This window comes from Hippopotamus amphibius, chromosome 14 (genome assembly GCF_030028045.1).
Source record: "Hippopotamus amphibius kiboko isolate mHipAmp2 chromosome 14, mHipAmp2.hap2, whole genome shotgun sequence".
In the NCBI taxonomy this organism is placed as follows: Eukaryota; Metazoa; Chordata; class Mammalia; order Artiodactyla; family Hippopotamidae; genus Hippopotamus; species Hippopotamus amphibius.
Window position 1 is genome coordinate 65,065,532 of NC_080199.1, and position 27,101 is coordinate 65,092,632.

Genomic DNA, 27,101 nt, shown 5'->3' on the forward strand with positions numbered 1-27,101 from the left:
CTTGAATAGAATTTACTGACCTGGAATAGAACTATCCAAGGCTTGATATCAAGAAGTTTATTTTAAAAAATAGAATGGCATCCTACCAAATCAGTCACATCACATCCAAGCCTGGTGGAAGGAGAGTAATTCTTGGGGGCCAAGTTTCATAACTGCAGTGTATACAGAATACGTATTTTTATCAACAGTTGTTATTTTACATCAAGAATCTTGCTGACAAAACAATGCTGGTTGCAATAAAACCACCACCTCAAAATTTCACCATACATAACTCAAACATTCCTGACGGCTGGTTCTTAGCATGTATGTAAAGTACTTAAATCATATAGTCAACTCTTAGCCAAATAATTTAATGATAGAACACGATGATTTCTTTAAACACAGTATTTCAAGTTACTATATTTTTGTCTGGAGTACAGATCTGAAGTGGTACAAACTGTACCCAAATACTGAACCACGAATTAAGCGAACAGAATGAAACAAAAAAACTCTGACTTAAGTTTCCATTCATTACTCACTCTTACTTGCCTCAGACAGTTTCTGTTATATTCAGTTAAATCTTTACAGGACAACACGTGAGAAGATCTACCGCCAACAGCACTCAGACAACAGCAGCCTGATGGGCTCTGGAGCAGGTCACTTCCTGGGGGAAGCCAGTCCCATTTGCTATTTTTGCTTCAATCCAGGCCTGTCCAGATGAAGCACCACTCAGTAGCTACTGACCATTTAAGTATGGAGAAAAGTAAGGTAGAAAAATGGTTTTTAAGAAAAGGCAAACGGAAGACCAGGCATCACTCTGGAGCCCACAGGGCATGGCGCTGAGCATCCCCTCCGCCAAGTCTGCCAGCATCTCACCGTCGTGACCCTCTGGCTCCTGGCACGTGGCAAGAGTCACCACCAAGGCTTCGGGGAGAACAAAAAGCTTGCGGAAACTGGAGGTTTCACACAAGGTTTCCATTCTGCCAATGACACACACACCGGTGTGAACTATTATTAACACATCAGCCATACAGGCTGATGAAGAGCTCTTTAGTAGAGCCCTGGGTGGTCTTGGAGCAGCACAGAATGAGGAGGCTTGCTTCAGTGGCGACAGCCAGGGCTCCCTTATACCAGGTGAGCAGAGAATTCCCAGCCCGAGTCTGTGGGAGTCAGATGAACTGGGGTTTGTTATTAGCGCACACATACGGCATAGGTTAAACAAATTACTTGTGTTTCATTGATTTATGAAGTCACACCCCAGAGCCCACGTCACTGAAATCTACGGTGGCCAGGTGGCCCCTGTCAAAGGCTCTAGTGCTGTAAAAGCACGGCCAGGAGTGAGGGATCCCGGGACAGACTTCAGCCTGGGTCAGCCCCGACACCCCTCACGGGGATGCAGGGAGCGCAAGCACTGTGCTCTGGTTCTGCCCGAAACGAGAGCACTCCACCCACGGGCACCGTCACTCCATCCCCAGACGGAGCCAGCGCCTCTCTGGGCTTTGGCACGCTGCTCCCTGGAAGGGTTTCCGATTGGCAGAAGCAAGGAGGGTGTGGTCCAAAGGGGACCAGCAGCCCATAGATGGTCCCAGAGAACTCTATGGAACCCCACCCAGTCCGGGACCCAGACGCAGCAGCTCAGGGCGGCTATCAGCCACAATCTTCGCAAAGCACCACAGCCTCCTCCCCTCAGCCCCTGCCTTGAGCTCAAGCCCAGCAGAGGGGAGCTCCTTGGGAAAGGGGGGAAGAGAGCTGGCACAGGTGAGGGCTGTGCTGCTTCCCAAAGGCTCTAGGCCACGCCCAACAATGCGTCCCGGCATGGAATGTGATCCCACCTGGAAGATGAATGGCACTGCTTCCACAGAGGAGCATCTTGGGAAAATCCAGGATGCTTATTCTGAAACCTAACTCAGGAACATGGAAGCCACATCAGTATGCAGGTATCTTCTCTTTAGAATCTAGAAGGACATCTTAGTTTTCAGGTACCACAGGAAAACATTTTAAAAACTTTAACCACTTAGTATAGTGTACGTGCTAAGCCAATTTTAGAAGAGACCCTACATCTAGAATGGATTAAGATTTAGAACCATTCTCATGAAACATGGTTACCTCTGGTTTTTTCTGGTGAGATTTAAGATTAAACATGGAACTAAACTGTGCTTCCCTCACAACACAGAACCATCTAAACTGCACGTACACATACAGTTTTACGCAGAAGCCCTTGAAATAGCTCTGTTTAGCCTTTCAGATTAGGTACCTAGGGCCAACAGCCCACCCTGTAATGTCCCACCAAGGACAAGAGCAGCAACTTTTCTATTTTAATACTATTATGGACAGAAATTATACTATATAAAATAGAGGCTCTTCTGTAAAGTTTAAGGTTTAAGGTAGGAGAATGGAAGACAAAAAAAAAAAAAAATCCCCACGAAATGAAAATAATTCTATGTTGGTCTTGTACTCCTTGAAACCCTGAGATGAACTGCAGCCCTCAAACGCCTGCATTGGATGGAGGTTCGCCAGAACACGTCAGTATGCTTCAAATTGCCTCATCATCAGCTTCCTGCTGTACTCGTAGGCCAAAAAGAGTGCCCCGTTGGCAGGGAATGCACGAATCATGGTAGGCTTCAGTCCAGAATATAAGGCCGTTATTCCTAGAAAACAAAAGGGTGATCACAGACTGAGACTGCCCCTCCTTGGAAATATCCCACAAACCCACACAGCACAGGTATTTTTACACTTACAAATCTAGACAGTACTGCTACAAACCAGCAGTGATGGAACAGGTTTCCCTGGGCTAATAGAACTAGGCAGACTAGCGGAAACAAGGGCAAGGGCAGGTCTCCCTGCAAAGCTGGCGAGGCTCAGGTGACAGGCATCGATCCCGTGCCTGTTAACTCCTGGTAAGTGGATCAGGCAGACAGAAGGCAACCACAGAACACAGATGGCAGCAGCCCTGCAGCTTCACCTGGAGGTGAGGACACCCAGGCATTGGGCCAGAAGACAGAGCACTGACACTGACATTAGAGACATGTTTCTCGTATTAGCACTGCCCAAAGCGGTTCTGAAGATCCAATCAGATAAGAGAGGTGTAGGACTTTGTAAAACTATAAAATGTAATGCAAATTTAAAAGGGGTTACTATTGGTAATATACAAGATGTCTGTGCTCTACTTGGGGTTAAATCAGTTTCTGCATATTCTTACTGTGCTCCCTCTCTCAAAATCAAGACAGAAGTGCACATCCCAAGTTTTAAGATGTATAGTAGATCCTAGAAGGACAGGTCTTTACACACTAGTGGCATAAAATTGGCTTTAGACAAACTACTTTAAAAAGTCTTGCAGCAAAAACGGGCACAATAGTGTAAAGCAAATACATTCCAATAAACAGCTTAAAAAAAAAAAAGACGTCAACACCAAAAAAATTAAAAAAAATAAAGTCTTCATCCTCCAGGATAACTAAAAACTGATAGCAAATCACCTTCAGAAATGGCTTCGTGCCTTTCTCATTCCAGAAGTCTTATCACTAAGGATGTACCTTCTTTTAAATGTCTTAGTGATCCTGTTAGAGCTCATCTCCTGACGCTACGGTTTAAAACAAGTGGTACAGGACTTCGCCAGTGCTCAGACTCCGCACTTCCACTGCAGGGGCCACGGGCTGGATCCCTGGTGGGGGAAGCTCCACGTGCCACACAGTGCAGCCAAAACAGAAAACAGAATACAGTGGTGCTAACTTTGAAACATCTGTCCTCTTAGACAAAATACATAGTTTAAAAATTCCCTCCAGGCTATTTAGAAAAAAAAATCCTGGCCCAGAGGTTAGGAATCCGAGCTTTAAACATTCTTGAGAATAATGAAGTATGCTAAAGAAAGGGGTCTGGAAACAAACTCACAAATGTGGATTATATACACTGTTAGAAAAGGGTGTGAGGTGGAGGATGAGAGCCATCACCCACCTGATCAACAAGGCCAGCAGCGAAAGGACCGCTCTCTATACCTACCTCCTCTGTTCTGGCAATCGGCGGACTCACCTTCGTTCTTCACGATGCTTATAAAGGTAACGATAAATCCGGCCTGTTTTCCAGACATGGAGAGAACTTGAATTCTGGATTTGATACAATCCACTGGGTACACAGCAAGCCAGAGGCAGATTCCACCAAATCCACCACTTAACATCAAAGGGACAGGGCCTAGAGAAGAAAATGAGCAACTGGTATTTTGTCTCAAGAACAGCTGAGGTGGGACTTCCTAGGTGGCGCAGTGGTTAAGAATCCGCCTGCCAATGCAGGGGACACGGGTTCGAGCCCTGCTCCAGGAAGATCCCACATGCCACAGAGCAACTAAGCCCGTGCACCACAACTATGGAGCCTGTGCTCTAGGGCCCGTGAGCCACAACTATTGAGCCGATGTGCTGCAACTACTGAAGCCCACATGCCTAGAGCCCGTGCTCCGCAACAAGAGAAGCCACCACAGTCAGGAGCCCGCTCGGAGCAACTAGAGAAAGCCCGCATGCAGCAATGAAGACCCAACACAGCCCCAACACAGCCAATAAAAAATAATTAATTTTAAAAAAAAAAAAGAACAGCTGATGTGACATTTCGAGGGGTCAGTGTAGGAGTGGCTGCAGGTAGGTGCAAATACAAACACTAAAGCTGCTCTGAACACAGTACTCTGAGGCAACTGTCAAACTGTCTAAGAGCACAGGTTCTGTGTGGTAGCCTGGGGCTATCCCTCCTGACTCCAGGACAAGGGGCAGCCCTAGTGAGGGTCAGATTTAGGCTGGCCATGGTGGCCCTCCTGCCCCGGCCCCCCCAGAACCAGCAGGCCCCCAGCAGCATGGCAACGCCCTCCCACGAGGAGTGAGAACAGAGGCCACTGAAACACAGGCTGCATGTTTTTTCAACTTACTCTTAAGGATTTTAATGTATTAATGCCCCACAGCCTTGATTCTTCCTTTACTGTGAAAAACCAGTTACTAAATACAACAGTTAAGCCTGGGAGCTTGACTATCCCCAGAATAGGTCCAAAACACTGAAGGGAGGTATTTAAGAAAAATGTAGTCACTCAGGTAAGCCAAACATGGATACAGTTGTGTCAAGCAGCTAACTGGGATAAACTAGAAAGCAGTGCACCTCTCACTGCTCTCAAAACACTATCAAGAATTATTCCTAAGTTTAAGTTTACTGCAAGATGATTTATAGGTGATTACCCCATGTGTTGGTGATTTCCTACAGGGAAAATAATGTCTGTATTCTCCCCCTACAATGGACCCAGAGCAAATGAACAAATGTTATTCCAGTAAAAAAGTTTAGGATGTCCAGCTCCAGCCCCTGCCCTGAGGAAGTTACCAAGGCCGGAGGAAGGTGCTAGCTGCCACCCGCTGCCCTGCCACGTCACTCTCCAGCATCCAGAAGCTCCCCCTGCCAGGCGGACCCCCCACCACGGGGCGCAGCGCGCAGACTCCACAGCCCCTGCACCCCTGGGAAGCGGACACGGCGGACCCACCTGCAGGCCCTGCCAACAGGCTTACCTAATTCATCTTTTGATCTCCCGGATGCAAAAAACGATCGGCTCAGTTCATAGCCACCGAAGAAGAAGAAGTAGCCTGGTACTTCTCGAAGTAAAGTGCTCGAGAGTCCATGGTAGAAGCCCAAGGGCCCGTCCTTCCTAAGGATACTCTTCACGACGGACCAAACTGTGCTGGGGGGAGACCCGGGGTGACAGGCGGTTTAAGGAGAGCGTTCACACCCAATGAGCAGACCTGCTGCAGCTCTAACAAGGAAGCAGCTCATTTTATAAACAGAGGACCCAGAATTCCAGCAATAAAAGCCTTCTGTGGGAAGCAAATATCTCAGAGAAACACAGATACAATGATTTCATAACAAGTTTGATCACCTGAATTACTCTATGTAAAGATACTTTATTAAAATGAATGCATACATTTCTAGAAATCATTATCAAAGATCTAAAAGAGCCAACACCCACTTTTTCAATAGTGAATAAGTGGAAATTACAATGAGCTCGTCCAAACTCAGCGAGAATGAAATGGCATCATACGTGCCCAGTCCCCTCACCTCCCCTGATTCCTCTCTCTCCAGCTTTTCTTTTGACCTAGTGTTTTGAGGGAATTGGTTCAGGTGTTTAGGGTTGGTTCTGTCTTGCGTTAGACCAGAGAAGTGAGCACAGAGCCTTAAATGTTACTTAAAGGCAAGACCAAAATTCTAAGAGCTGCACTATCGCTCCTGTAAGGCGAGACACACCCAGTGTTTAGTTCGTAGAGAGGTAGGTGTGTAAGAATTTTCACTTGAAGCAGATCAGAGCCTGCAGCAGCCAGATATAACATACGGCACTTTCTGTGCAGGCTGCTCTTCCTGATGGTGTAGGGAGGCAGGCCTACCCCCGGGGAGGAACAGCACCAGAAACCAGGCCGCCAGCTTAGCGAGGCGACCTGGCTTGGACCAGGGAAGGATCAGGCCCGCAGGTAACAAAGGCCACCCGCTTTTAATGACAATCTTCCTTCCCAGGCATTACCCACTATCCAGGCCCTGCCTGCAGTGCCCCCTCTTTCTACAGATACAAGGAAGAAGTAACAAAGTAATCCAACTCAATTCAATCATCCTGCTTCCAATCCAGGTCTTAACCCCAAGCTACCATATCCCTGGCTTGGGCACTGCTGTACCTAAAATACAGTCAGCCAATATTCAGTTTTGTACAGGGTGTCCCATCTACCTAAGTCCTTTGGATCTAACAATTACTTTCTTTAAAATACTGTAAACTGCTTTCGAGGGACACAAGGGCAACTTTCTGGGGGCTGTTAATGATCTATTTCTTTACCTGGGCCCCAGCTTACAAAGGCACGTTCGTTTTGTGACTATTTGTGGAACTGCACACTTAAGGCTTCCTATGATTTCTGGGCATGTTCCTGTTATTGTGTGTACCCTGTATGTCAATAAAAAAGCATTAAAGACTTACAGTTTTGAAATTGCAGGCTGTGAATAACAGATTCAGATAGGTAGTAATGAATTGCACGGGTGTCGGAATTAGGGCCCTATTACGAACTCCAGCCTCACTGGAAGGAAACTGATGACTCTAAAAATGGTCAGTTTACCTACTGGTTTTTCCCAGCAGATTTAGTGGCTTTGAGTTAACCTCAGTCATATCCATGACCAAACTTTTAGTTAGTTAAGATAGATAAGCAAGTTTTGAGATTAAGGATAGTAAATTGCTTTTCAATTCAAATATATAATAAATCATATTGTATATGATACACACATTCACAGGGTAACTAGAATTTGTTTTCAAGACAGAACTGGAGAGTGATTTGATCACTGAAGACTTGCTATGCTTACAAGGGTTTTGATGAATATTTTCAGAATCCGGGCCCTTCGTAGGTACACTTGAAGGAGTAGGGAGGGGGTAAAGGAAGTTACCACTATGATCTGGGGTGACCGGCCTGAGCACCCATGTGAAACTGGGGAGTGAGCAAATATTCATCTCAGAACCCAAATTGGCACTTATGAAAGCTCAGCCCTCAGTTCCAAAGCTGCTGCTATGTGCCTCCTGGTACAGTTGGGGGTCATTCCCTATGCTCTCCACAGGCCAAAAGGGCTGTAAGGCCCTGCTTCTCCACTTCTGGGATATTAAATATTTGCTTACAACATTCTGTGGGGTGGGCGGTGATTCCAACCACCAGACAAGTGCCTTCAGAAAATTATCCTCTGCCTGGCAGGGGGGAAGTGTGTGGAGTAGATAAACTGTTTCTCTGCCACTTCATCACAGTACAATGTAAATTTTTAAAATACTCGATGCACCAAACAGAGACCCCACGTTTGTGCCCAAGCAGCGCTTACTTCTGGCTTTTGGCTATCTTTCCCGACGTCTCCATTTCATACATGGCCTGCAGCCGGCACTTCACGAGCTCCGTGGGGCAGAGGACCAGAGCAGCAAAGGCAGAGGCGAAGGAACCGGCAGCTGCGTTTTGCAGATCACTGGAAGGACGCAAGCACAGGAGGCCAGTTACCCGCCCGTTAGTCATTCACGTGGTTGCAGTGTGCTGAAACACTGGTGGTAAAGGACAGCGAACATAAGGGAAGCGGAACGCTTCCTCAGCACCCACCAGGCATCTGCTGCTTCCATTGAGGAGCCCAAGACCCTGTGAGGGTGACAGCAGTACCCCAATTTCCATATGGGAAAAATGATGCTTAGAAACAACACGAACTGTGCCCTGAGTCACACAGCTACTAAGCGGCAGTGCTAGGCTTCAAACCCAGGTCTGCCTGACTGCAAACCCATGCTCCTTTTCTTAGTCATAGAATTGTGGACTGGACATTTGTGTCCCCTGCCCCCAGGTTCCTATGTTGAAGCTTTAACCCCCAGTGTGATGGTATTTGGAGGAAGGCCTTTGGGAGGTAGTTAGATTTAGATGAGGTCTTGATGGGATTCGTGTCCCTGTAAGAAGAGACAGGAGAGTGGGCTGGTGCTCACTCCACCATCTGAGAACACAGCCAGGCATCCCTCTGCAAACCAGGAAGAGGGTCCTCCCCAGACACCAAATCAGCCAGCACCTCGTCCTTGGGCTTTCCAGCCTCCAGACCTGTGCAAAACAAAGCTTTTTGTTTAAACCACCCAGTCTGGGGTATTTTGTTCTAGCAGACAGAACTAAGACAAAAAGTGATGCAGAAAAACCAAACCAAACAATGTGGAAGAAAAAAAGCCCCCGTGGTCCCACTGCCCCAAAACACACACTAGTAATACTTCAGTGCATTTGCCACTGAGCTTTAAGTAAAACTAAGTTCCAGGGCCACCCTTACATGCCACAAATCCAGCCCAGAGCAACCACAAGTGTAATGTATCTACTACAGATGAAAACAGAGGATAAATTTTTAACCAGAAAGTTGCTCATTGCAAAAACATTTCCCAGTCTAGCTGATGACCACCTGCAGCTCAGCTGCACAGAGGGCACAAGGGGGACAAGGTGGTGCTGGAGGGGGGCAGCCCGTGTGAGTCAGCAAGGTGGATGGTTGTAGGGCAAATGACAAAGCTGGAAACCTAAACAGAGGAATGAATGCACATAAATACAAAAATACAAGAATTCACTTCATCTCACATGGGTTTAGGACCACCAGCCTCAGTTACCAGCAGAGTTGTGAAGCTGGAACCCAGTAAGAGTTCAGGAATATGGGGGAAAGTATGAGAAAGAGATTGCCAGGAAGCCCCCCGAGAGTTCATGGGGGTCAGCAAAGAAGATCCTCTCCAAACCCTGGGATGGCATTCCATCACAAGAGCACTGCTGGCACCTGCAGGGACGATCTTTGGTTGGGCAGGAAAGACTGAGCTGCTCACAACAACAACTGGCTGTGACGCTCACCTGTTAAATGCCAGCATCCGGCTGTCACTGGACAACTAGGACACAGACCTCCAGAAGCCCCCAACGGTAACCCCCCCAGGCAGCCTGCCCAGGTAGCAAGGTCCCCTCACAATTTCTCTCCCATCCGTTAGCAGAAGCCTAACAGACCTACCTCATTCAATTGTCCTAAAGTTACAATAAACTACCCCACTTACATCAATCATCCAGACAGAAAATCAATAAGGAAACATAGGCCTTACGTGACACATTAGACCAGATGGACTTAATTGATATTTATAGAACATTCCATCCGAAAGCAGCAGAATGCACCTTCTTCTCAAGTGCACATGGAACATTCTCTAGGATAAATCATATACTGGACCACAAAGCGAGCATCAGTAAATTTAAGAAAACTGAAATCATATCAAGCATCTTTTCCAACCACAATGCTATGAGATTGGAAAGCAATCACAAAAAACTGTAAAAAACACAAACACATGGAGGCTAAACAATGTGTTACTAACAACCAATGGATCACTGAAGAAATCAAAGAGGAAATCAGAAAATACCTAGAGACAAATGACAACTAAAACACAACAATCCAAAACCTATGGGATGCAGCAAAAGCAGTTCTAAGAGGGAAGTTTATAGCAATAGACTCTTACCTCAGCAAACAAACAAAAAAAATCTCAAATAAACAATCTAACCTTATACCTAAGGTAACTAGAGAAAGAAGAACAAACAAAATCCAAAGTTAGTAGACGGAAAGAAATCATAAAGATCAGAGCAGAAATAAATGAAATAGAGATGAAGAAAACAATAGAAAAGATCAATGAAACTAAAAGCTGGTTCTTTGAAAAGAAAAACAAAATTGATAAACCTTTAGCCAGATTCATCAGAAAAAAGGGAGAGGGCTGAAATCAATAAAATGAGAAATGAAAGTTATAACTGACACCACAGAAATAAAAAGGATCCTAAGAAACTACCACAAGCAACAATATGCCAATAAAATGGACAACCTAGAAGAAATGGACAAATTCTTAGAAAGGTACAAACTTCTAAGACTGAACCAGGAAGAAACAGAAATATAGACAGACCAATCACAAGTAATGAAACAAACTGTGATTTAAAAACTCCCAGCAAACAAAAATCCAGGACCAGATGGCTTCACAGGAGAGTTCTATCAAACATTTAGAGAAGAGTTAACACCTATCCTTCTGCAAGTATTCCAAAATATTACAGAGGAAGGAATACTCCCAAACTCATTCTACGAGGCCACCATCACCCTGAAACCAAAAGCAGACAAAGATATCACAGAAAAGGAAAATTAAAGGCCAATATCACTGGGACTTCCCTAGTGGTGTGGTGGTTAAGAATCCACCTGCCAATGCAGGGGACACAGGTTCAATCCCTGGTCTGGGAAGATCCCACATACTGCAGAGCAACTAAGCCCTTGGGCCACAACTCCTGAGCCTGCACTCTAGAGCCTTCGAGCCACAACTACTGACCCTGAGTGCCACAACCACTGAAACACACATCCTATAGCCCGTGCTCCACAAGAGAAGCCACCACAATGAGAAGCCCATGTACCACAAGAAAGAGTAGCCCCCACTCGCTGCAACTAGAGAAAGCCTGAGTGCAGCAATGAAGACCCAACACAGCCAATAAATTATTTTTTTAAAAAAGACCAATATCACTGACGAACACAGATGCAAAAATCCTCCACAAAATACTAGAAAACCAAATCCAACAATACGTTAAAAGGATCATACACCATGATCAAGTGGGATTTATGTCAGGGATGCAAGGGTTCTTTAATATCCAAAAATCAGTGTGATACACCACATTAACTGAATAAAAACCATATGAACATTAATAGATGCGGAAAAAGCTTTCAACAAAATTCAACACCCATTTATGATAAAAACTCTCCAGAAGGTGGGCATAGAGTGAACTTACCTCAACATAATAAAGGTCATATAGGACAAACCCACAGCTAATATCATTCTCAACAGTGAAGAGCTGAAAGCATTTCCTCTAAGATGAGGAATGAGACAAGGATGTCCACCCTCATCACTTTTATTCAACATAGATTTGGAAGTCCTAGCCATGGCAATCAGAGAAGAAAAAGAAATAAAAGGAATCAAAATTGGAAAAGAAGTAAAAGTGTCACTGTTTGCAGATGACATGATACTAAACATAGAGAATTCTAAAGATGCCACCAGAAAACTATGAGAACTCATCAGTGAATTTGGTAAAGTTGCAAGATACAAAATTAATACTCAGAAATCTCTTGTATTTCTATACGCTAACAAAGAAAGATCAGAAAGAGAAATTAAGGGAATAATCCCATTTACCATCACATAAAAAGAATAAAATACCTAGGAATAAATATACCTAAGTAGGCAAAAGACCTGTACTCTGAAAACTATAAGATGCTGATGAAAGAAATCAAAGATGACAAAAACAGGGGAATTCCCTGGTAGCCCAATGGTTAGGACTCCACACTTTCACTGTGGAGGGCCTGGGTTCAATCCCTGGTTGGGGAGCCTAAGATCCCACAAGCCATGTGGCATGGCCACAGGGGAAAAAAAACAAACAAAACAACAACAAAAAACAAAAAACCACACACATGTTCTTAGATTGTAAGAATCAATACTGTCAAAATGACATACTACCCAAGGCAATCTACAGGTTCAATGCAATCCCTATCAAATTTCCAATGGCAGTTTTCACAGAACTGGAACAAAAAATTGTTAAATTTATCTGGAAACACAAAAGATCCCCAAATAGCCAAAGCAATCCTGAGAAAGAAAAATGGAGTCAGAGGAATCAGACTCCCTGACTTCAGACTATACTACAAAGCTACAGTACAGTATGGTACTGGCACAAAAAAACAGAAATATAGATCAACAGAACAGGCTAGAAAGCCCAGAAATAAACACATGCACCTATGGTCAATTAATCTGTGACAAAGGAGGCATGAATATACAATGGAGAAAAGAAAGACTCTTTAATAAGTGGTGCTGGGAAAACTGGACAACTACATATAAAAGAATGAAATTATAACACCAACACCATACACACAAATGAAACTCAAAATGGAATGAAGACCTAAATGTAAGACCAGATGCTATAAAACTCTTAGAGGAAAACATAGGCAGAACACTTGGACATAAATCACAGCAATATCTTTTTGGATATACTCCTGGAATAATGAAAATAAAAACAAAAAATAAACAAACAGGACCTAATTAAACTTAAAAGCTCTAGCACCACAAAGGAGACTATAAACAAAATGAAAAGACAACCTACAAAATGGGAGAAAATGTTTGCAAATGAAGCGACTGAGAAAGGATTAATCTCCAAAGTATACAAAAAGGTCATGCAGCTTTTTAAAAAAATAAACAAAAAAGAAAAAAGAAAAATGGACAGAAGATCTAAATAGACATTTCTCCAAAGAATATAATACAGATGGCCAAAAAACACATGAAAAGATGTTCAAAATCACTAATTATTAGAGAAATGCAAGTCAAAACTACAACAAGGTATCACATCACACCAGTCAGAATGGCCATCACCAAAAAGCTTACAAACAAATGCTGGAGAGGGTGTGGAGAAAAGGGAACTCTTCTACCTTGTTGGTGGGAATGCAAATTGGCACAACCGCTGTGGAGAACAGTATGGAGGTTTCTTAAAACACTAAAAACAGAACTACCATATGATCCAGCAATCCCACTCCTGGGCATATATCAAGAGAAGACCATAATTCAAAATGACACATGCACCACAATGTTCATGGCAGCACTATTTACAATAGCCAAGACATGGAAGCAACCTAAATGTCCATCAACAGAGGAATGGATAAAGGAGATGTGGTACATATATAGAGTAGAATATTATTCAGCCATAAAAAAGAATGAAATAATGCCATTTGCAGCAACATGGATGGACCAGGAGATTACCATACTAAGTGAAGTCAGACAGAGAAAGACAAATATAATATGATGATATCAACTATATGTGGAATCTTTTTAAAAATTATACAAATGAAGTTATTTGCAAAACAGAAACAGACTTAGACTTTGAGAACAAACTTTTAGTTACCAGAGGGGAAACATGGAGGGGGAAGATAAATTAGGAGTTTGGGATTAACATATACACACTACTATGTATATAATAGATAACTGGGACTTCCCTGGTGGCACAGTGGTTAAGAATCTGCCTGCCAATGCAGGGCACACAGGTTCCATCCCCTGGTCTGGGAAAATCCCACATGCCGCAGAGCAACTAAACCTGTGCGCCACAACTACTGAGCCTGCACTCTAGAGCCCACAAGCCCACAACTACTGAAGCTGGGGCACCTAGAGCCCATGCTCCGCAACAAGAGAAGCCACCACAATGAGGAGCCTGCACACCACATTGAAGAGAAGCCCCCGCTTGCAGCAACTACAGAAAGCCCATATGCAGCAACGAAGACCCAACACAGCCAATAAAGTTAATTAATTAATTAAAAAATAAAATAGAAAATCATCAAGGATGTACTGAATAGCACAGGGAACTCTACTCAATATTCTTGAATAACCTATATGGGAAAAGAATGGATATATGTATAACAATCACTTAGCTGTACACCTGAAACCAACACAACGTTGTAAATCAACATTCCTATACAAAATAAAAATTAAATTTTAAAAAGTTTAAAAAAAGTGTCTTGAAACCATAAAAAAAGTTACAACAAACTAATAGTTACAGAAGCTGAAGTCAAACATTACTACAGGCAGTTTGCACTTTGCTTTACTGCACTTTGAAGATATTGCATTTTTTTAAATTGAAGGTTCGTGGCAATCTGAGTTGTCAGATGATGCTTAGCATTTTTCAGCAATAAAGTATTTTTAAATTAAGGTAGGTACATTGCTTTACGAGACATAACACTATTGCACACTTAACAGACTATAGTATAGTGTAAACATAGCTTTATATGCACTGGGAAACCAAAAAATCTCCAAGATGGTCTGGAACCGAACCTGGAATATTGGATGTGTGCCTGCATAAAGCCAAGGGCCACCTACAATCTTGGCCCTGATTTCCTGTCCCTGGTAGATAGGAAGCCTTGGTGCCTCAGGTGGATGTGAAATGGGTGCCCAGGGCCGAACCAGCCTCTGACACACCCAGGTCTCAGAAGAGCTGGCTTGGGGCAGGCTTTCTTTCAGGAGGAAGGCACTGCCTGCAGCGCGGCCTCCCCTTTGGTTTCAGAGAATGACGTGTCAGACTGTTACTAGGAGAGCCAGCTCCACAACTGTACTGGCACACAGCTTTCCAGCGGTGGGACCTGCCTGACGCCGTCCCCTCCATCCTTCTCACTTCACTCCTACTTAGCTTGTTTGTCAAAGCCAAAGCTTAAATGGTTTGTCCTTGGCCAGCCTGCAGATCCAAACTTGGTCAATTAGGGTCATTGACCAGGGCTCGCCAAGCTTGCTAGGACAAAGGTGGCATCGATAAATGCAGACGGCTCTTCCATCTAAGATGCAGTAACGCCTGAACGAACCCCAAGCATGTTGACACAGGGCAGCACGAGGCCAAGTCGGCTCTGCTGTGGACTTTGGCTTTATAATAAATACTTTCGCCTACCGGTGCCTGAGATGGGGGACACGGGCCCCAGGCTGTGCCTATAGTAGAAACGTTTAGAACTGGAACTCAAATGGCAGTTGGTGTAGGATGGGATTTTGTAAGAATCAACTGTTTTGTCACCCACTCAACAAACATGCACCTGAACACTCCTGCTGTGTCAGACCCCGTCCAGCCAAGGGTGAAAAAAGAGCACTACTGGGGGGGGTGGGGGGAGTGGGCGCTGTTCAAACTGAGAACAAATATTTACAGTATCATTGCAGAAATTCACAACAGGTGCTCACAAGCAGTTCTTTCCTTTTGCTGCTTCTGCGTAATTAATCTTTTCTCTAGGCCTGACACCTACAAAGTACTCCAGGGCCTCGCCTGTGGTCTTGTGGGAAGCATGCTGGATTTGGGGGTGCAGGAGACATGGGCTGGAGTCTGGGCTCTGTCACTTATTAACCCACTGATCTTCAGCATGGCAGTATCTGTGCCAGAGTCTCCCCCTCTAAAAAACAGATACCAGCACCTGCCTGGATCCTTGCATAGGACCACGGTGAGGGCTAAGACAGCATGACGTGGATGTCAGAGCTTCGTAAGCTCTCAGGCAGCATTTGCTCACGGGTAGTGAGCAACCACTGTCTGCAGGATGAAAAAGCAGCAGCCCCTCTCTGGCCCCCCAAGTTCAAAAAAGACGAGGGTGCTGGGTTAGGCCAAGTGAAAGAGGAAGGTTCCTTCACTGTAGGATCTGCTCCAGAATCTCCTGTGGTTGCTCTGTTTCCCTGTCTTTCTCCAAGGATGCTGAAGGAGACCTAAACTCCAGGTCTCCTCAGCTAGAAAGTCTCTCCCTTGAGTGGAAAGAGCTCCAGTCGCTGCAGTGTCCTTCCTGTCTGTCTCTACTACAGGACACCACATTCTCCTGCTTTGTCTTCTGCTTATTTCTTTACTTCCTCTTTTTCCTGATCCCTCCCTGCTGGAGGGTCCTAGGATCTGCGCCCAGTCCTATAAACTGTCTCCCTGGGGGATTTCATCCCGTCCCAAGCCTTTTAAAAACAAGTTCCATCCATGAAGATAGGATGCCTGCCTATAAATGGGGGCATCTCCAGGCCCCCAGAGAAGACTTCTGTACAAAAGGAACCTACTTTAGCCACATGGGACCTGTACTTGCAATAGGGTCTCAAATTCCCACCAAAAAAACCAGCAAGACTGCCCTCTGCGACCATGAAGCTGATAACAATAATTTTAAATGATTTAAAATAAATCAATGTTCAAAGCAGTGAAGGGTAAACATCCCAGTGGTTTCTGAAGTCTTTAGTCTCTGTGAAATAAACACCCAAGGGATGGCCAAGCACACGCCAAAGTCTGATGTTTGCGGCAGACTCGGCCAAGGAAACAGTAGGTTCACCTGCATCTTCTCAGATGCTCTGACCCTTCCTAAAACTCCAAGTTCCTCCTTGAGCCTACATGGCTCTTCCAATACCCTGCATTTTTCTGATGACACGGAACCCAAAACCCAGGTCCCAAGTTGCATCTATGGTTTAAGTTCTGCACTTCTGCCCAGAGAAGTGGCACCAACAGCAGCATCTGAAAAGCATCTTTCCCAAATATCATATGATATCACTTACATGTGGAGTCTAACTTCTAAAAATGGCGCAAATGAACTTATTTACAAAATAGACTCACAGACCTCGAAATCAAACTTATGGTTACCAAAGGGGAAACGTGGGGGGAGGGGATAAATTAGGAGATTGGGATGAACATACACAGAGTATTATATATGAAATAGATAACCAACAAGGAACTACCGTAGAGCACAGGGAACTCTACTCAATATTCTGCAATAATCCATATGGGAAAAGAATCTGAAAAAGAATGCATATATATACATACATATAACGGATTCACTGTTGCACACCTGAAATTAACATGACATTGTAAATCAACTATACTCCAATAAAAAAACTAATAATAAAGAAAAATAATTAAAAAAAGAAAAAAAAAGCTTCTTCCTGAAGAATGGAAGGAACCGTGAGGGTGGTTGGTTCTCTGAGGTTATGAGAGATTCTCCTTTTGCATAACACGTGTGTCTACCCAGTTTTCTATGATGGCAATATACGACTTCTTAATCAGGAAGAAAGTAGTTATTGTAAAAAAGGAAATGTTCCTCCCCATAAGGTCTCATAGAAATCTCGACTATACAAATGCTATTGTTCAAACAAACTGAAAGAGTGTCTGCCACCCCAACTCACCTCAGCTTCGCCTGCTTTTCCAATCCAACCACTTTCCGCACCACCTGCTGGCAGAAGCCGTAGCACATGAAGAGGACAGAGTTCTCGGCGATGTTGGCGATCAGCGCTGGGCTGGTGCCCTTGTAGAAGCCCCGCAAGCCCACCTGGGAGTAGGTCTTCACGCAGCAGTCGGTGAGGCCCCTGTACAGGTCGGGGAACGTCTGCATCTTCACTTTCATGGTGTCGAAGGGCTGCCCGGTCAGTACACATGCCGTGCCCCCTGCAACCAGGACAGAGTCCTCGTCCAGCCTGAGTCTACAGCCGTGTGCTAGGGCGCGGCCGGACAGGCAGCCCACCCCAGGCCTTACCTCTGGGTCACTTTGTTTTGACCCCTACTCCGCCTAGACCTTCTAGCTCAGTCCAATAAAACTTCTAGGGGGTCCCGCGTGTGCCTGGCACCCCACTCCAGCCCTGAAGGAGCTCACACTCGGTAGGGGGGTGGACGTGCGTTCAACAGTCATGGCGAAGGTGGGCCATGTGTTCAGGAGATCGGTCTGAGGGACCTGCTGTGAAATCCTGGATAATCGATGGGACTCCCGCGCCTCAGTTCCCTATTGCGTTAGCATGAGGATTAGGACGAGGCTCTAACATAACGGCTGCTACACAAGTGGTTAATTTATAGCGCTTAACTGTGTTTGGGTGTCTGTCCACGTGAAGGAAGGGGAGGCGAAGAGTCTGGGAAGAGTTCATCACTCTCCTGTCTGATGCCCAGTGGTCCCGAGGATTATCAGGGAAATAACAGAGGGACAGACCACAGATAAAGAAAACAAAGAGCCTGACTGATTAGTCCCTGAAGAACTAAATGTTTGACCCTATGGGAAAATCTCTTATTTGGACTCTACCAGTTAATGATTTGTATTCAGACAGGGAATGGATTGAAACTTACCTTTGCTTAGCATAAAGCATGTATTTATATGCTTTTATACGGGAAGAGTATTAAATACAGCAAAATCTAAATTGCAATCAATTACTTCAATAAAAATTCTGAATGTAAGGACAGCACTGAACTATAAACCCTGTAATATCTCCAATCCCTGGGCTGGGTCAGCATTTGGGGAATCGTCTGTCACTGGTGAATGCGTCCTCCTCCCCGTGGGTCTAGCACGTCCCCTGCTTGTGTCAGGAAACATAGCCATTGCATGAGGTTATTAAAGCCTCGACAAAACTGAAGAGAATGCTTAAAATATTTCAGAAATGCAATTTCCTAAGTTTGACTTAATACACAGTTACTTCAACGAAGTTGTGGAAGGTAGAGATGGAGGCAGGGCTGTTAAGAATAACTCCCAATTAATTATTGGTAGATGGACATTTCCCAAGAGTCTGAAAAATGATCTCTTAAGCAAGCACAAGTATGATCTCTGTGCTCCTATCACCACTCTTCCTTTCTTCTGGGAGAGCAATGACACATTTCTGCCTTTTTTTTTTTAATTTTAATGACACTAAAATTATGATTTGTTATTGGCTCATTTTGTTCCTTTTCCTTTAAAACAACTTATCTATTTATTTATTTGGCTGCCACGGACCTTAGCTGTGACATGTGGAATCCAGTTCCCTGACCAGGGGTGGAACCTGGGCCCCTTGGATTGGGAGCACGGAGTCTTAGCCACTGGACCAGCAGGGAAGTCCCCACATTTCTGCTTTGTCTTACCACACTATCCCCAGCTCTGAATTAGTGGAATGTAATTTAATAAGATGTTACCCTAATTAGAGTTATTCTCTCCCAGGTATTTATGGACTGGAATAAAATAGGATCCTACCTGTGTCAAAAATAATTATCCCAAAAGCGGTGGATGTCAGAATTTTTAAAGTGGGTTCCTAGTTTTGATAACCTAGATGCATTTTAATTCTATCACAACAGATCCTACAGCCTATCTTTGATACACTGACTGAAGGACATAATATTCCAAAAGCTGAGCATCCCTCTTGGGGTGAAACGCCCTCCTATTATAGAGACACAAACTGAGCCCAGGCATTCACAGGAGGGTAGAAGGATGCCAGAGGCAGGCACGTGGGTCCACTACTGCCAAAGTCAGCATCCTCTGCAACAAGGCATGGAGCGGGGCGGGGGTGGTGGAGTGGTGAAGGGGTCGGGGAGGGTGCAGAGGGCCTGGGGGGCTCGATTCCGCAGCAGGGGGAGGGGCTGGCCAAAGGCCCTCAGCATGCAAGAGGCCATGGGGCAGAATTCAGGCAGCCCTCCCTTCTCCTGCTGCTTGTGGTCTCTGACCCGGGAACGCCCTCGCTGCACTTCTTATCAGTGTCTTCAGACTTCCTCAGGAGCCTCCTTTGGCAAATTTCTGGTTCATGGGAAAAGATTTTGATCTTCCCTGAACCCATGATTTCTCTTTTACAATTAAGAAGATGACAGGATGAGAGAAGGCATCCTCTGACCGCCCATGATCTGTTGACCCAGGAGGTCCCCCCAGGTAAGAGGACCATGGGCAACCCACTCCCCTGGCCTCTCCGCTCCGAGGAGTGCTGAGGGAGGCGAGGGTAAGCCAGGGTTTTTATCTGGCGAGAACGGGCATTCCAGCACTCCTCTGGCCCCAAAATAAGGAATGTGGAGAACCAAGTAACCACCCAGGCCCGTCCAAGGCTGTCATGTACCTCAGGCTGAGTAAAGGCAACCTTTCTAAAGAGTCGCCTGCGGTGGCAGGCGCTGCCCAGAATTTGCCTCTTCCTGGTGGGGCCAGAATCTGCCCCGCCCACCACTCCCCGGCCAATCCTGGGGCCTCTCCTTTCCTTTCGGGGCTTTAAGACACAGTCAGAAGTCAGCCTCATATACCAAAGCCATTTCTAAGGGTATCTTTTCTCTCCCCAGAAGTAGTAAGGACAGTAACTGGGATTTCCCTGGAGAGATGGCAGGTGTTATTTTTGCACTACAAGGGCTCTGAAGACTGCCAGGCTTGGAGTGGAATCTTTGCCTATCCCAGCCACATGGCAATGGACTTAGTAGCTTCAGCTCTGAGCTGTGATATTTTCCAACTGTAACCTGGGGACACTCTGACTCATAGTTTTAATACAGCAGGAACTACTCTACCTTCTGCTGTGCTTGGAACACAGTATTACACTTCCATTAAGTGAATTCATTCCAGGGTTAAAGCATGTTGCTTCTGGAGTGACAGAGGCAATGTCTTCACCATGAGCTCACTTGCAGAAGGCATTTGAGGAGCAAAGGATGGGTTTTCTCTGGATTACCTGCAGCCCCTGCCGTGAGGTCAATGGCAGCTTGGATGGCAGGATTGGATTTCATGTTCGCCCACTGCTCTTCTGAGCTCCGTGGAGGGCAACTCTCTGGAGCTTATAACCAGCACTTCATATCCCTAGGAGGAGGCAAGAATTCACCATCAGTCGGGCCTCTGCAGCCCCCCTTTCTCTAGGCCTGCTGCCTAGCTACTGGACTTGAACTTCTGGGAGCTGGGAAGCTGGTTCTACACTGCTTCAAAGGAGGGGGCTCAAGATGTCAGGGCAGCTTAGTGATCAGCCTCCCCTTCTCCTCACCCATAAAAAGCACACAGAAGAAAAATCCTGCCCGAGTATCACTGCTACAGCCACAGGTGGGGGCACTTAACCAACCTTTCTGAAACGAAGAGCAAATAAGCAAGCCAACCAGACATCCCAAGCCCCATCAAACCAGTTTTTCAGAACTATCAATCCACTGGGCTCTGTTCCAAATTCAGACAGCAGCCTGAGACCCTAACAGAAGGTCACAAAACAGTAGGTCTGAAAAGGAATGGGTGAGGTGCTCTGCCAAGGGACACATGCCTGGGTCTGAATGCCTGCTCTGCCACCTTCAGGCCCCTAAAGCTGGAGGTTCCCGTCTATACAAGGTGAATAATAAAAGTATTTCTGGGACTTCCCTGGTGGCACAGTGGTTAAGAATCCACCTGCTAATGCAGGGGACACAGGTTTGAGCCCTGGTCCGGGAAGATCCCACATGCTGCAGAGCAACTAAGCCCATGGGCCGCGACTACTGAGTCTGCGCTCTAGAGCCCAGGAGCCACAACGACTGAAGCCCGAGAGCCTAGGGCCCGTGATCTACAAGAGAAGCCACCACAACGAGAAGCCCGCGTTGCAAGGAAGAGTGGCCCCCACTCGTTGCAACTAGAGAAAGCCCGCACGCAGCAACGAAGACCCAAATCAGCCAATACATAAAATTTTTTTAAATAAATAAAAATTATAACACGAGGGCACTCACAAAGAGCCACATGGGACAAATACGATGATGAACTGGGAACGTACACCCTGAGCTCTTAGAACAACAAAGCACAGCACCCAACATTACTGGCATCATCGTCTCCTCCAGAGCTTCTCAACCATAAACATGCAGATCACCTGGGGACCTTGTTGAAAGGCTGATTCTGCGACTGGCATCAAGTGGGAACAGAAATGCTGCCTGCCTGCCGTGCTCCCAGGTGAAGATGATGCCTGGCTAGTAACCATATTTTGAGAAGCAACACCTGGCCCACTGCGCCTTCAAATTTGCTTGAGAAGAACCACCTGAGACACTTGTTAAACATTCAAATAACCAGGCCGCTCTCCTGGAGATCTTGATTCAGTCTGAGCTGGTGCCTGGAAATTTGGGAAAACCAGAGTCTACTCCTCTACCGTTAGACAAAAATCAACCATTGGCAAGGCCTGGACTTAATAAATATTGATAGAAAAGGAGAGGTTGTTCATTAACATAGAATATTAAAATCACCAATTCAGAAAACCAGGTCTGTATGCTCTTCAAACTATGTCACCGACTTACAAGTGAATAACAAGGACCGCTTTTTATCCATCATGCTGAAGACCTGTGTGAGCCCAGTTGGGCCACCTCTCAGAGGAGGTGGTGGGCGAGCTGGGTGACCAGTGGATGCCAACATCATCCTAATCATCAGTGGAGAATAATTTTAGCCACCAAGAAGTTCAACTACTTGAAGCATGCTGTCAATGACCAGACACCAAGAATCTTCCTTTACAAAACACCTTAAAACCAGCAACAACCAAAAGCACAGTACGGAAGAAAGCAACTAAATTAGACATACAATCCACTGACTTTGTTACTGATATAGGGCTGGAGAGGCAGTACCAATGACTACGGTTGGTGAGACGGTGGTGACCATCTGGTATCTAGAAAAGGGTATCCGGGTCCTGATCCAAGCTCTTCCTTTTCCACATGGAAAACTGAGGCCAGAGGAAGATAAGGGCTTGTCCAAGGTCATACAACAAGCCCGTGGCAGCAACAGGATTCAACTCAAGTCTCGCCTTTTGGGTCTGTGCCTATCAACCAATACTTCATTCCAGAGTATTCTCACCTGGCCAAAAAGAGCAAACGAAACACCCCAACCCTGCATTTTAGAGAAAAATGGAGGCCAGTGGGGAAAGGAGTCACAGACAGGGCACATCATATGGGGTTCATTCCCTTGGGGGGTGGACATTTCTTTCTTATAAGGAAAGAGGCACAGCAGATGGTACTATGTCATCAATGTGAATTCAACCCTTTTAGGCAAGTCAAGCTTAACCACATCAACTCCTACAAATAACTGCTTGTAGAATTATTAGGACAGTCAACAGGGATGGGAACTAACAGATTAACTCAGAGAGGCAACTGTTTCAAACTATGCGTAGCTTTGGCTTGAAGAAGGCATATGGCTTTGGGGACGGCAAGATCGATCAGCTTGACTTAAACTGATTCGCGAGCCTCCGGTACCAACTGGGATAGAAAAACGGAACCCTTTCAGCGTCCCTCCACCCTTCTTTCAAACTACATCAGAGTCCGACTCCAAAAGAAACAAACAGCGCCGACCATGCACCCTTCTCATCCCTTAGGGAAGTTAACTTCCCGTGCGGGAGAATCCAAGGAGACCGCATTCCCCACCAGGTAACGCGAACCGCTCCGGAAGACTCCAGCTCCACGCCGAAGCTGGCGCGGTGGGAGGCCGCCCACCCTCCCTGCGCCCGGAGCTGGTGGGGCCCACGGGCGCTGGGGTGCAAACTAGGCTCGCCGCTCAGCAGCCGGGTCAGGAGCTCGTGCTCCGCGATCCCGGTCCCCACAAGGGGCAGCTCAGGGGTGACCGCTTCCAACTTTGTCGTCTTCCCGGCTCCCCACGTTCGCTGACTTGCCCCTACAACCTACGAGAGTCTCCCATTCATCAGTGCCTGCGCCCTGCCCGGCGCGGAGCCTGGAGGCGGGGTGACACGACGAGGGGGCAAAGGAGGGCGACCATTCCCGGGAGGTGACCACTGCGCGCAGGAGGCCGCGGCGGCCCGAGAGTCTCCGGGGAGCCCCGGGCAGTGCGCGGGAAAAGGGCGCGCGCCTGCGGGTCCCCGGACACATGTGCGGCGCGGCGGGCCCGGGACCCCGGATCTCGGCCGCCCGGGAAGGTCACGCCGCCCGGGCGCCGAGGGCCGCCCGCTCCCCGCTCCCGCCCCCCCGGCCGGTTCCCCCTAGCAAACCGCGAGCGCGCGGCCGGGGTGCGCTCACCGCCGCGCCGACCCACCGCGTCCCGCTCGCGCTCCGCCGCCCGCTCTCGGCTCCAGGCTCGGCAGCGGGGGCGGCCGCTTCGCACCCACGTCGCGGCCGCGGGCCGGCCCTCCGCCCCGCCCCCCGCGCCCGCCTGCGGCTGGCGGGCGGCCCCGCGTGCTCGGCCACGCCCCTGCGGCCGGGGCGGGCTGCGCGGGGCCGGGGCGCGGCCGGGGCGGGCTGCGCGGGGCCGGGGCGCGGCGCCTCTCGCCTGCGCGCCGGGGAAGCGGAAGTCGGCGCGGCGCGGCGGCGCGCTCGGGCCGGGCGGGGCCGGCTGGTCAGGCGAGGCCGCGGCGGGGAGGGGGCTGGTAGCCGGGGCCTCCATCCGCGGCGCCTTCCTGCCGCTCGCTTCCCGGAGGCCCTCGGCGAGCTCGTCCCTGGTTCGACCTCAGGGCGGGGGCGGGGGCACCGGGAGTTAGGACGAGTCCCTGAGGTCTTCAGGCTGCTTGGCCTTGCTGGGACTCGGGGCTCAAGGCCTTCATTTTATATTATAATTGAGTACGAAAGTACTGGGAAAGTGATGGAAAGTAAATTCGCTTATTGAGGTGCAAACCAAACCCCAAACATTCCCCGTTCCGCCTTCTGCCAGGAAATCTACCTCCACCGATGACATTTGGGAAAGCACACCCGCCAATGAAAACTGTAACTCTGAATGTCCTTTTAGTTTCCGATGAATTATAGGCTCGTTCTATGGCTCTCTGGCATTTTATTAAAAAGCATAATTCAAGGAGTCTGTTGTGAACCGAGAGTATAGGAAGTTTCTCCAGTGCCCGAGGCCAAGACCCACTCAACTGGAAGGGTCTTGGGCTGTTGCTGACAGCTGCTCCAGGTAAGTCACGGCCTTCGGAGTGCTTCGGTTCAGACTTCATGGATTTATTTTCCTTTTCTACACTGTTTTCTTCCTTAAACCCTGCTGTCGTTTTTGTTTTGTTTTGTTTTACAACTTTTTGCCCTATTTGGATGTGATGTTGGACTACTACCCGTGTAACAAGTGATTTTTGGTGAGGAGCAGTAACATTTCAGGTGATTTACATTAGTGCTTAAACATGGATGCTCAGCTGGGGGGGAGGGGGCGGCACGGGGTGGGGGGAGGTGCTGTGAAGGTTTAGGGCTCCTGGTAAATGGGGGCCCTCCTCAACACAACACAAGACCGTCTTCTCACAGAATCAGATCAGCACATTAGAATTCAAGCCTGGGGACTTCCCTGGTGGTGCAGTGGTTAAGAATCCGCCTACCAATGCAGGGGATACGGGTTCGACTGCTGCCCCAGCAAGATCCCACATGCCAAGGAGCAACTAAGCCCATGTGCCACAACTATTGAGCCAGCGCTGTAGAGCCCATGAGCCACAACTATTGAGCCTGTGTGCCACAACTGCTGAAGCCCTCGTGCCTACAGCCTGTGCTCCACAAGAGAAGCCACCACAATGAGGAGCCCACTCACCACAATGAAGAGTAGCCCCTGCTAGCTGCAACTAGATGAAGCCTGTGTGCAGCAACGAAGACCCAACACAGCCAATAAAGGACAACTAAATAAGAACTCAAGCCTCCAGAATAATTTAATTACAGAAACACACCAGGGCGTTTGAGTGATCTGCCCAAAGTGATATGTAACATAAAAAGTGGCAAGCATATCAGGACAGAACCTACAGTGTAATGTCCTAGAGGACTTGGACTTTCGGTATCACCTGGCCCAGTGGCTTTTGCAAACCAGAAAGATGAAGCCCAAAGGAGCTAATTAGGGACAGGCTTAGATCTCCTATTACAGTTTAGAAAGAGCACTGGACTTGGAGCCAGGCCACTTGTGTTAAAATCTCCGTGAGCTTTAGTGAGTCATTGAAGTTTTTTAAAACCCCAGCCGTCACGTGACCGCATGGTGGCCTCCTTTGAACCCCTCTGCTGTGGGAGCCGGGCTGCAGCAACCCAGCATGGGGGCGCGGGAGGGGGCTGCTACTCCAGATGAGGGTCTGCACTCTTGCGGAGCCATCGGCTCCCCGCTGATACTCTGTCCTGTCTGGCTTTAGCACCTTCCTCTCCTACCCTCCCAAGTTTGCTGTTCCAAACTCTCCTCACTCTCCCCAAGCCTTTTTCATTCTCTCCTTCACCTCTCCTTAACAACCCTCAGCCTCAAATCTGTAAACTAAGACGCAATCAGTAAACTTCTGTGCGAGGTTTTTTTTTTTTTTTTGGCTGCTGTTGGGTCTTCGTTGCTGCACGTGGGCTTTCTCTAGTTTTGGCGAGCAGGGGCTACTCTTTGTTGAGGTGCTCGGGCTTCTTGTTGCAGTGGCTTCTCTTGTTGTGGAGCACGGGCTCTAGGCTCACTGGCTTCAGTAGCTGCAGCACACGGGCGCAGTAGTTGTGGCACACGGGCTTAGTTGTTTTGTGGCATGTGGGATCTTCCTGAATCAGGGATTGGACCCGTATCCCCTGCATTGGCAGGTGGATTCTCAACCACTGTGTCACCAGGGAAGTCCTCTGTGCAAGTTTTTAACCCTTAATCTACAAAGTTGCCTTTTTTGCACAAGCTCTCATTGGTTTTCTTCTCTGCCTGCTGTCTTCCTTGCCACGCCCCCAAGGCTGACAATGATGCTGGTGAAGAAACTGAGGCTTCGAGAGGTCAAGTGACTTGCCCAATATTGTACTCACTAAGGGGAGAGCTGGGACTCAAAAAAATTCATATTGTTTACTGCTACACTGTACAGGAATAGCTCCCAGGTTTCCTCTTAAGAGCAAGAGGGTTGCAGGAACCAGAAGTTCTCTCCCCTGGAATAGATCTCCCTCCATATATTTTATAAAATCGCCTCACCAGCTTAAGATCCCTCACAGTGGGGGCCCTACCCGCTTTCGTAACCGAGCAGGACCCTATGGGGCCTTCCCTGGGACAGGCCTTCCCCCAAATTCTCTGCTTTAGCTCCTCTCTGAAGTACCTTATCTAGGCGCTAATAGTATTTGATGCAAATTTCCTGAGTTGTTTTGCAGATGTGAACCCATCCCCACCTCCCTCCACCAGATGGAAGATGTTAACTACTTGAGGACCATGAGTACCTGACCCCAGGCCTCCTGGAGCCTAAGGACTGATGAAGTTAAGCCCTGTGACACCACCCTGTTCCCTCAGCATCAGCCAATCAGAGAACTATGCACCAGCTGATCACATACCCTGAGACCCCCCTCCCTCACCTCGTTTTTAAAAATGCTTTCCCGAAACCCTTCGGGGACCTTGAGGCTTTTTAGGGTATGAACCACCTCACCTCCTTGCACGGCCCTGGATAAACATTTCTCTCCTCCAGACTCCGATGTTTCAGTTTCTTTGGCCTCCACTGTGCGTCAGGCACACGAACTATCTTTGCATTAGGAACAGAGAAATCTATAGATGTGAAAAAGCTT

General features: G+C 47.2%; 1 protein-coding gene across 2 annotated transcripts; it reads right to left on the reverse strand.

Annotated features, from left to right (window-relative positions):
• On the reverse strand, window positions 1-23,834 carry SLC25A15 (solute carrier family 25 member 15). 2 transcript variants are annotated; one of them, XM_057707926.1, is made up of 7 exons: window positions 23,698-23,834; window positions 20,411-20,535; window positions 17,177-17,435; window positions 7,822-7,959; window positions 5,502-5,671; window positions 4,003-4,161; window positions 1-2,627 (listed from the first exon to the last, which is right to left on the reverse strand). In XM_057707926.1, the coding sequence occupies exons 2-7, from the start codon at window positions 20,463-20,465 to the stop codon at window positions 2,503-2,505; spliced, it is 906 nt and encodes a 301-aa protein (XP_057563909.1). In that variant the 5' UTR covers window positions 20,466-20,535; window positions 23,698-23,834; the 3' UTR covers window positions 1-2,502. The 2 variants fall into 2 exon arrangements, with proteins under 2 accessions (XP_057563909.1, XP_057563908.1); XM_057707925.1 differs by having other exon boundaries at window positions 2-2,627; window positions 23,682-23,834.
• Between the last annotated feature and the right edge of the window lie 3,267 nt (window positions 23,835-27,101).

Bases quoted from the DNA above. Each gene is read 5' to 3' on its own strand.
- SLC25A15 (XM_057707926.1), bottom strand. From the start codon at position 20,465: ATGAAATCCAATCCTGCCATCCAAGCTGCCATTGACCTCACGGCAGGG. The intron at 7,960-17,176 runs GTGAGTTGGGGT...GCGTCCTTCCAG, and splicing joins GAAAAGCAGGCGAAGCTGAG to TGATCTGCAAAACGCAGCTG. The intron at 4,162-5,501 runs GTAAGCCTGTTG...TTTCTTCTCTAG, and splicing joins GAGATCAAAAGATGAATTAG to GCCCTGTCCCTTTGATGTTA.